At 31.2% G+C, this 10,982-nt stretch overlaps 1 protein-coding gene across 1 annotated transcript; it reads right to left on the bottom strand.

Moving 5' to 3' along the window:
* Window positions 1-1,318: 1,318 nt before the first annotated feature.
* On the bottom strand, window positions 1,319-7,279 carry LOC124360964 (trypsin-1-like). Its single transcript, XM_046815022.1, has 6 exons — window positions 7,194-7,279; window positions 6,082-6,209; window positions 3,844-3,932; window positions 3,206-3,443; window positions 2,168-2,335; window positions 1,319-1,474 (listed from the first exon to the last, which is right to left on the bottom strand). The coding sequence occupies exons 1-6, from the start codon at window positions 7,225-7,227 to the stop codon at window positions 1,319-1,321; spliced, it is 813 nt and encodes a 270-aa protein (XP_046670978.1). The 5' UTR covers window positions 7,228-7,279.
* Between the last annotated feature and the right edge of the window lie 3,703 nt (window positions 7,280-10,982).

The raw sequence follows: 10,982 nt of genomic DNA, 5'->3' as shown, positions 1-10,982 counted from the left end.
TGGTGTTTGACAGAAGTCGACAACAAATCTGTGGTATCTATGAGTGAGTTTGATAAAAGATTCAAGTAGCAACTGACAAGAAGTTTCATCAGTGACAACAGATTATTATTAGTACAACTTACATAATTAAATAACATACTGAATGTTTGTTACATGAACATTTGTTCATGAATAACTAAATGTGAAATTTTATGTATTTAATATATATCCCATAAAATAAGGGTTTTCTTATTTTGTATTACAACAATAAGTATAACTGATAAATAGGAAAAAATATTATTCTAATACGTAACAATAATACCACAATAAACAATTATAGCTCTGATAAAAAAATCACATTTCCTCAGCTTGGCATGTAATTTCTTAATGAATAGCAAGTACATAATAATAAATAATAGAGTTTAGGTCACTAATCGCGTTTAAATAACCAAATATTCCGATCATATGTTTGGTTATTTAAAGGACATATTTGACATATACGACCAAATATAAAACAATTTAATCGTACCAAGTAAGTATATATATATATATATATATATATAAAATATAATCTATATATTTTTATATATATATATATATATGTATAGATATAAATTTATATATTATGTTATGAACTCCACATTATAGGGTTATCTTTATGTTAGAATAATAAATCGGAAAGTAAAACCCTTTTAAAATTCTTTTATTTCAGACACGTGTTTCGGTATAAACCATCTTCAGTGTAAACGTTAACCTTTAACTAAATAATAAACAAAAACAAATAAATATACACCTGTCGACTATTTAAACAGATGTTAATTTTATATGACACACACACAGTTGTAATTTTGATTAGTATTCAGTGTTTAATATTTTTTCAAATATAGGATTTGTTTTATTTTTTAAAATACTATTAATATGTTGTGAGGATCTTCGTTATAATTTAGATAAATATGTAATTCTTCTTTCGTGTTTAATTTTTCTCCTTTCCTTTCGATATCCAAAATGTCCATGTTCTTTTCAATATTTTTCTAGTCATGTCCAGTTTTTAATAAATGTTCAGCGAAATTTGATTTTATTGTAGACATGTTGTTTGTTTTCAAAGCTTGAATATGTTCTTTATACCTTTTATTAAAATTTCTGCCAGTTTGTCCAGTATAATAACTTTCACAGTCACTACAGTTAATTTTGTATATATACAAAACGTATAGATGACAGAGTTATCCTTTCTGAGTGAATTAGGTATAGGAATTTTATCGCGACCAGGTATATATAGATGTTAACACACAAACCTTGCATAATAAAAAATATATTTTTTAAACATGCAGACAGTGATTATTTAGTCCCAGTAATCTGTTTGATCCAAGAGACCACCTGGTAGATGTCGGCGAGGATCAGAGGTTTGAGCGTTTGGAGTTACAAAATCCGCTGCCGCCCGCCTAAGAATTGTCCGTAGAAACACCCCCTTGTGTACAAACGCATCTGCCCAGTCCCCCTGCAGCATTTCCAGAGCTCATGTCAATAAAGTAGAAATTTATTTGTTCTTTCACAGCAGCTACAATATTCAATGACTCAGGAGGAGAGAACATATTTGCATTGTTAGCAAAGAAACTAGTTTTTCGGTGAAATCAATACAGGAATTTTCCTTTAAGAAAGAAATATAAATATCACTCACCCTTGAAAATAAATGGAAGAGTATGAAAAGACAAAAATACGCGATTTAATTTTTTTAAAGCTTGTATATTTCAAGCTTTAACATACCCAAATCATAGTTTTGACCATAACCCACCTACGTAACCAGTAAATTTAAATCCGGATGTGAGATGTTTGTTATTTTTCCCCTTGTGTTCCTCTTACTCAATTGAAACAATCACAAATAATAGATCAACTGACGATTGGGCTCTAGGAGAGAGTTATCTGTTGATTCCAAAAATAATAATAATTTTTTGTTCTTCTACAATACAAATTAACTCTCTCCTCCTAAACTACAAGACATGCAATGTTTACACACTCTATAATTTTTAAGTACACGGGTATTCTTTAACCAATGGATTTATTACAGGTAATTACTCCTTCCAAGTCCATTTAGAACTAGAAAGATCAAATAAATGCAGTTTTGAAATTACAACTAGAACCTATTTAGTGATCAAACATCCCCGAGCTAGGCCATCACAGTGCTGGTACGTACCGAACAGAGAGTTGTTTTGCCCCGGTTGTAAGCGCAAGCCATCCTGTCCGTCCACGTGAGTCCGGCCCAGCTGTAGGTAGAGTTGCAGATCTGTTTGTCTACCCAGGCCATAGTTCCCTGTAGCAGGTGAGGGTTAGGCGCTCTCTCTCCTACTCTACTGGCTACCTCCTGTTACAATCAATATTTTTTTTAAATTTCTTAAACAAGTTTTGGTTCTTCCAATATTAAATGCATTAATATCCCTGTTATTAAATACAGCAATGTTGTTATTAAGTAAAGCAAATAGTGTTATATGAAATGTTACAAACTGTAATTTAAACTGCACATTTCTGATCGCTGGCCGTCTTTTAAAGTCATTCAAGAAACCTGCAGTTCATCTCCTCCAAGCCATGTATACTCTCATAAACCTGAGTCTATTGAGTTATTTGAAGAATAATGTTTTTTCTGGAATAAACTTTGGTATTACAATAAAACAATCAATTATTACTTTAACTGATTTACTTTCATATCATTACACGTATTGTGCTTCGGATTTGGTCTATTGTTAGAAAAAAGATTAATGCATAGATAATTATAGAGTTGAAAAACAAAAAATCAACTAATATCCCAACTCTCTTCTAAATTCTTTGTTTCAAATATTTATTGCATATTGTTGAATTGAAAGGATAATCAGATTTTGGACATGTACCGTCCTTATATATTACCATTATTGTTATATGTTTCCTATTCTTGTTAAATATAACGTTGGAAATATACAAAACCCCGCAATCTATTTTCTTCTGGCCTTTTAATATTTCAATAAATAAAACGGATATTATGGAAAAATATTGTACAAAATGACTAAATTGACGGCTTTACAAAAGAATAGTTTATAAGCACAATACAAACATAGAATGTAAAATACAAAACATTAAATAACTTTATAATACACATGCGCAAAATATTGGAATGTATCGATAATGCTAAATTTCCTTCTTTTACATTTATATGCAAACAATAATATTTTTTTATATTGTTGAACATAAAATATTTTCTTACATCATCACCCCATCCTGCAACCGTCATTGTGGTATTAACTTTAGGCTCCTTCTTTGGAAGGTGTATAGCTTTAGTTTTCTTAGACCACTTGAACTTTCCAACAATTTGAACACACGCGTAATCGTAGTCCAGTATCGAGGAACCGTAGTTGGGGTGCAGCACTACACTGTTTATAATGAAGGACGAACCCGTCAAGCCGTCACTGCTACCTGCCACTATTGTCGTTGTCCCATCAAAACTAAAACATATAGCATTTTGTAGTATATATATTATATATATATATATATATATAAACTTATATATATATATATATATATATATATATATATATATATATATATATGTATATTTATTATTGTGGTTGCTACCGTATTAAATGTTTTTGTGTAAAAGATAGGGTATTTTGTGTGAATAGGTGTAGTAGTAAATCATAAGTCTAGAAGTTTAATCAAAAAATGAAAAAAAATGTAATGAAAAAAATATATACATCATGAAATAAGTTATTTTATGTTAAACGTAAAAGAGCCAGGCATGAACAGATCCTGAATAAACCTAAAATATCAGAGAAAATAACAACCTTTGCTAAGTGTTGCAAAACTTATATTGCAGTTGAGATAATAAAACTATAAATTACATACTTATTAGCACAGTCAGCAGAAGTGACGATCCAGTGATCATTGACGATCGTGCCAGCGCAGTAGAAAGATCCATTATTCAGGATTGCCACCTGTACAGCACCAAACACTATATTATGTTTGCAAGCAATGAACTGAAACTTAACGATACATCTAAATAGATAAGATCATTGTTCAACAGCAATGACTTTTTTTACTGACAATGAAAAACGCAAAAACAAAAAAGGTTATGTATAAGAATAAAAAGATTTATTTTAGTTTAATTTATGTTAGACGTTTAAATCATTTAGAGTTATAGAATTGTATCTCAGTTAGTCTGGTAATTATCCCTGCTATTAGTGGAAAGGGGTTATAAATGAAAAACATTTATATTAACTTGGGTAGCAAGACTGCTCTGCAGGCCTTTACCAACCATGGCTGCATCTCACAGAATATATGGTCATATACTGACTGGCGAAAACCAATAAAGTTATTCTAACGTGGGTGCCTGGGCACAGAAGAATCACAGAAAATAAGGGGGGGAAGATAATTGCGCTAACTTAGGAGCCATTTGTCCTCTTTTATTGGTCCTGAACCAACGTGTACAGTTTCCTGCAGCTTAGCACGGAGATCGGTTGCCCAGTCGGCGTTTACAAACACCAAAATTTGGAAATAACTGACAGAAAGTCCAAATAAAGCGATTGCTTAATGGGGAACCAAGGAACATTGCAGCAGACTTTCGTAGAATGAGTAAAACGAAGATCCGCAAAACAGTTGAATTTATTACAGGACATTGGATGTTCCAAACCTACCTGATCCATATTCAAGAAACCCTGTTCAGTAAATGTGAAGAGCCCGATGAAAGAACTGAGCACGTCCAATGTATATGCCCAGCTTTACAGAGGAAACGCTCAAGATCCCTTAGTAGGCACACCGAAGAGTGATTGGAGCAGGTAAGCATTGTACATAAAGTCTCATAGTTTACTAAAAGTCTGGGATTTGGTACAGCTACAACCTGGAAGAGTGTGTACAATAAGCCGGAGGGCTGTAAAGCAATTACTAAGCCCAACAAACCTTGCCCTCCGTTATATAAATAGTAGTGAAGAATGATTTTAAGAGAATGAAAAATACTAACCGCAACTTTATTACCTGAAAACCATACCAGATTTAAAGAACAAAATAAAACACATAAATTAACGAACAGTGACCCGTACTAGCCGTCAGCTTTACAATTTTTTTGCTTCATACTCTTAGATCCTAAGAGACAATTATATTATTGTACGATGAGTAAATTCATACATAAGTAAACATTTATGCTGCGAGACATCAAAAAAGTGTTGGATACTTTTTTTCGAAAATGGAATTTCTTTGTTACTTATCTGATATACAGTTTGTACATCTCAACCCAATATTTTATATATATATATATATATATATATATATATACATGTGTGTGTGTGTGTATGTGTGTGTGTGTGTGTGTGTGTGTGTGTGTGTGTGTGTGTGGTGTGTGTGGGTGTGTGAAAATAAAGAAGAAAGCTGTAACTACCTAACTGCACATTCACCTCTCTGTAAATTACATATAACTTAACCATGTATTACTCATAAAAACATATAAATCATGATACAATTATATTTGAGTTAATTCCATTTATAAAATCTCAATACCTTTTAGAAGTTCCATAATTCAGAAAACTACTGATTAAGCCCTTCGTTTGAAATTTATTTTTGACGATGGAAGTATTGGAAAGAAACAGGATTTTATGGACTTTTGCCATTGTTTAGTGAAACAAAAAATCAGTAACACTACGTTTCGGGTTCGACAATCTTATCGTTTCTTCAGGTAAATAACTAACATAACACTGTAATTATGTGTTAGGTTAGTTATTTACCTGAAGAAAAGATCAGATTGCAGATCTCGAAACGTAGTGTTACTGATTTTTTGTTTCACTGAACGATGGCAAATGTCCGTAAAACTCCTGTTTCTTTCACTGATTGAGGCTGTACGCATAACAGTGTGCGTAGCGAGTTTTGTCATATTTTCATAAATTTGTTACCGTTTTACTCATGCGTACACATTTTTAGAAACATTAAAAAGACTTATATAAAATAATTTTGATTTTGGTCAAGGGATATCTTTAAAAGCTTATAGTCACGTTAGTACAAGTCACTGACTGCAGCAAGATATAATCTTAAATTAATGTTTACAACCGTACTTATATAATTTTTAAAATTCAGAACAATATAAGCAGTAACACTTACCAAATAAGGATGTTTCTGAATCGTTGTTACATGTCCATGAAATATACCAAGCCGAGAATGTTTAGCTTGTGTTTCAGAGTATCTTGTAACGAGTTCATGGCCGAGACAGTGATGAACTCTATCAACGCCTGTAATAACATAGGAGCTCACAACAACAACCTACGTTACCTTCTCTAGCACTGGCTTAGTTTTCTTAATGTGTTGTACATTATCACAACTTTATGTTTGTTAAAAACAACACACAAAATTAAAAAATATTCTTAAAGAAGTTAAACAAAACTACGACATGCTTCAACTTAAAGTGCGCCGATAAGATCACGCGCATTTTATAAGATCGAGATGTATTATAAAATCTAAGGTTAGAAGAATTTCTCCAATAAGGTTATGAGCATGTATCAGGGAATTCACTGGACTAAGTTGAATTAAATATAGCGCGTATCATTCATTAAAATATGTATAAATATTGTAGTCATTTACATTTTTACAGTTCTCACTGCTAGAGATCAAATAAACTAGAAGTAACAAGATTTTTTAGAGTCTTGAATTTTTAATAAAAAGAGTATGTTAATATACCTACCTTGCCATATCCTTCCCTTTAAACATTCAATAAGACACTTTTGCAACTTTGTATTTACAATGTGTTGAATAATTATTATATATTTTAGCGATTTTACATGTAGGGCTCTACTGGATTATTATGCTATATTTAGTAAAAAATATTGTTTCAAGTGATAAAATATGCCTAAAATAATTATACGGTTTTCTTGGAAAATACTTTAGCCACTGAAGAGGCCTCTTAGTGAAAATGGTCTATTAGTTAAAAATATGCAATTAATTTTAACTAGCCGTATATTATAACATCGTACAGTTTGTGAACCATCAATTAATTGCCAAATTAAAACAAAAGCTAAGGAATGTACATCCCATATAGTCAACCATAATTATGTTTATTTCTACGAATTTAAATGAAATCTATTTAAAAAAACGGGAGAAAATGTAATCTTAAGACGTATACTTGTGTAATAATAAGGTTTGGATAGTACAAAAAACGAAACCCGTATTAAGATGTTTTTAATGTAAAAAGTATTCGGACATTTTTTCAGACTACTCACCAATAGCAATAAAAAAGATCAACTTGAACAGCATGATGGCAAATCAATACCTTCTTGTTTTTATTGTTTAGTACCGATTACAAGACATTATATCTTTGAGTGGTTGATAGTAAGACATTGACGAATCATTTACGCAATTGAGTCGTCAAGAAATAACAACATTCTTCAATATAAGAGTATATTAGATTAAACAAACCTGTCGGACTTTAACAAGATAGTTCAACATAAAAAATTGTTCACTCTGCTTAACTGTTACTTTCCTATTACAAAAACCAATACCAATAGCAATAAATGAACATGAGATGCATAGAAACGCTATAAGGTTTAAAAAAAATATGGCATAACTGTTGTGTTTTAAAACTATTATTCTTATAATGTTGCTATTTAAACTGGTTTTTAAATCACACTGTTATCATATACATAACCCAATTCGTTAAAACATTTAGATAAGTGATAAGTCTGAACCATAGACTATCAAATACGATTTGAAATGATGGTATTTTTATATGTTAAAATTAAATTCAATCTAATGTAATAAAAAGATTTATAATATTGGATAAATTAAAAATAAATAAGTGGGATTATCATTATGAATTAAATTTTATACTATATCATGACAAACACCTAATTTATTATTTCGTTAGCTTATTTCATTAATTAATAATGTTAAATGGAACAATATTTTCAAGTAAATTAAAAGTTTTTAAAATGAAATGAATAGTTAAATCCATGTTTATATATTGTCTTTTTCCACTACTAAGGGAATACTTCTTTTGAGTTATACTAATATAATTTGTATACACATTTTATGAACACGTTTAATGTTCCGTTTCAATAATTTTATAAACGTTTAAATAATGAAAACAGTTAAATTAACTAACAGACTTAACCTTAAATTAAACAAGATTTTGTGTTTAATACAATTCATTTTTGCCATTTTGTGAAGTTTCCAATTAGTTTACACAATTTACCAATCAATTAAGCAAACAATGCATTCATTCCGGAAATATAGTAAACAATTTACAAGTAAGGTGATGGCCGACATCTTTTTAAACCTTATACTGCCCGTGCTCATAGGCCAATGAAATAAGGCGATGACAATCTTAAAATATTTAAAAAGGAAAATACACTAATTTGATTTAATTTTGTAAAAAATTAAAATTGGAAATATAATTGATTCTTTTTCATATTTTACCTTCATTCATTGCTTTACACATATAAAAGTTGTATATATAATAAAATAAATAAATAATAATAATTAAATAGGGTGCTGGATGGGGGGGGGTGGGGGGGGGGGGGGGTGGGGGGGGGGGGGGGTGGGGGGGGGGGGGGGTGGGGGGGGGGGGGGGTGGGGGGGGGGGGGGGTGGGGGGGGGAAGCTGTCTGGGCGCCAGCACCACTCACCAAGAAGTGGCTCTTGTGAACAAAACCTTGTTTAATAAAGCGACAGAAGAGCTCTTGGGTGAAGGGTCTGCCCTTAGAGTCCAACAAGACAGAAATCAGACTTCAGATATCTTTCAAGTATCCAAAAGATTACTTTACAGTAATTCTGATCATTAAAATTATGATGTTCTCAAATGTTAAATTGTGCTTTAATACGTATGTCAAACCAAATATTACCCATCTTAAACATCCAAAATAGTTATCGTTTAACAATTGTAACTGGATTACACATATGTACTCGTATAATCAGTAGCCAAAAATATACAGTAGGTATTTGAAATTTCGACCATATTTAAAAGATGAATTAACAAAATAGTAAGGAATGCAGAACATCAAATTAGTTACAATTGGGTGTATATATAATAAATATATACACCCAACGCTTAATTGAAGCGTATACGATTGAAGTGTGAATGAAAGAAGGACGGATAAGTAACCTGATAAAATAAGTAAATAATCCAAATACTGAAAATTGCTCGAAATAACTTTGTTTGAGTAAGTTTTATAAGTACATGAAAATATGAAGATTATAAATGTAATCATTAAAGTTCTTAAGCGCCTTCCGAACTAAAATACTTTTAGAATATCGAATTAAATATAATGAGAAACGCTAAATCAAGTAAATTATGAGCAGTTTTCACGTTGACCTCGTCCCACAAGTGGTAGGCCGCTGGTCTCACAGTTAAATTTATTTTACAGCTCTTTTGAACATTATACTGCACTTAATTTCGTAAAAAACCTTATGCACCTGTCACAAATTTTGTTGCTGCATAAGCAATTTCAATTAATGAGATATCAATTAAGATAATGTTTTAATCAGGTATACTACAACTGTTACTTTTCACTGACATGTTGTTTTTATGTGTAGCATGCGTTATTGCAACGAAAGTTGTTTCATTGATTCCATCTTAGGAACATTAATGAATTAGTTACATTCATTCATATTCAACTAATGTTATAAAGTGAAAGTTTGAATGGGTGTGTGTACCGATTTTTGTCTTTCTATTACACAAAAAGTATGTAAGATATCAGCATACATTTTGTATAACGTTCGATCAGCTGTTGGTGTAGTGTGATGATTAATTAACAATATCTAATTATTTTCTTGCGAAGACCTTTAACCAAATAATAGAACTCGAGATAATAGTGATATTATTATATTTCAAAACGCATATTTTACTACATATGATATAGGTTGTCATTGTTGGTTATTATTGCATTTATTGCAAATAGCAATGCGGAGGTAAAAGTACTATCTGAACTTTAATGCAGATAGCGACAGTAACGGTTTCAAACCATTTAATGCATTGTAGATACTATTCAAAACACAGGTATAAAACCCAAAATAATAGATGCAATTCTGAATGTGTAATTTTAAGATACTCTAATATCAGAGATGTATGATATTGAGACTCCGCATGTTTTCAATGACTGGCATTAACATGGATAACGAGCCATTTATTTTAAGATACAATTTTTACGAGGAAAAAAACGAAAAACGTGGATACGGCACCTCATACCAAGTGGAATTTGAGTGGGACAAGCTTATTTTGCAATGATGTGGCATACGATATTGATCCGATACAAGTTGATGTTACACCTAAAGACGATGGAAATAGGCGAATACATTAAACACGGATAGAAAAACGACAATATAAATTCAAATGTTCATCAGATTTAGCAGGAGTTTTATGCGTACGTTCGAAGATCAAACATCAAGAGTGCAAACAATCACAGCGAGTCAAAATTACTACGAGAAACAAGCCTGAATTCAGGGAATTATTCGAACCTTAGTATTACACGTGTACAAGGTGTATGTTTTTCACGCGTAACAGCTATGTACGACTGAAATCATATTTACATTAAATATGGTTATTTCCGTTACAAAATTATTATTGAGTCTCATCAATACATGATAGACTATCATAAGAAAAAGCAATGAACTACAACTACAGAGCTTTACCTCATTGGACATAAATAATTTAATGAAACTTCTAGTAATCTCTTCAACAAAGTACTAAGAAAAGATTATAAAAACCCGGATTTTTCATTGGTACTAATAAAAACTATTTCACTTTCTAACTTCAAGATTAATTGCCCTCAAATTTACATTAAAAATGTTATACAGCGTATCCAGAAACAGCACTATATCTCTCAATGATCTTCTTATCTCAGAATTGCGTGGTATGCCATTAACAGAGATATTCCCTTCAAACCCTTATAATACAACGTAAATTTTCATGCAGAGCCGCAGACGTCTAGTAAAATTATATGTTTTAGAATTATCTGATCAGTTTCTTCTGACATAAAATATTGTTGCTGATATATCAGGGGCACAATTATTTAA

This window comes from Homalodisca vitripennis, chromosome 1, assembly GCF_021130785.1.
Source record: "Homalodisca vitripennis isolate AUS2020 chromosome 1, UT_GWSS_2.1, whole genome shotgun sequence".
NCBI lineage: Eukaryota > Metazoa > Arthropoda > Insecta > Hemiptera > Cicadellidae > Homalodisca > Homalodisca vitripennis.
Note: the sequence above shows the minus strand (reverse complement) of the source record. Positions and strands in the feature narration are given on the sequence as shown.

Excerpts from the sequence above, each read along its gene's own strand:
- LOC124360964 (XM_046815022.1), bottom strand. The coding sequence starts at position 7,227 with ATGCTGTTCAAGTTGATCTTTTTTATTGCTATTG. Across the intron at positions 3,933-6,081 it reads TTCAGAAACATCCTTATTTG|GTGGCAATCCTGAATAATGG; the intron begins GTAAGTGTTACT and ends GGTGCTGTACAG. Across the intron at positions 2,336-3,205 it reads TTGCAGGATGGGGTGATGAT|GAGGTAGCCAGTAGAGTAGG; the intron begins GTAAGAAAATAT and ends TGATTGTAACAG.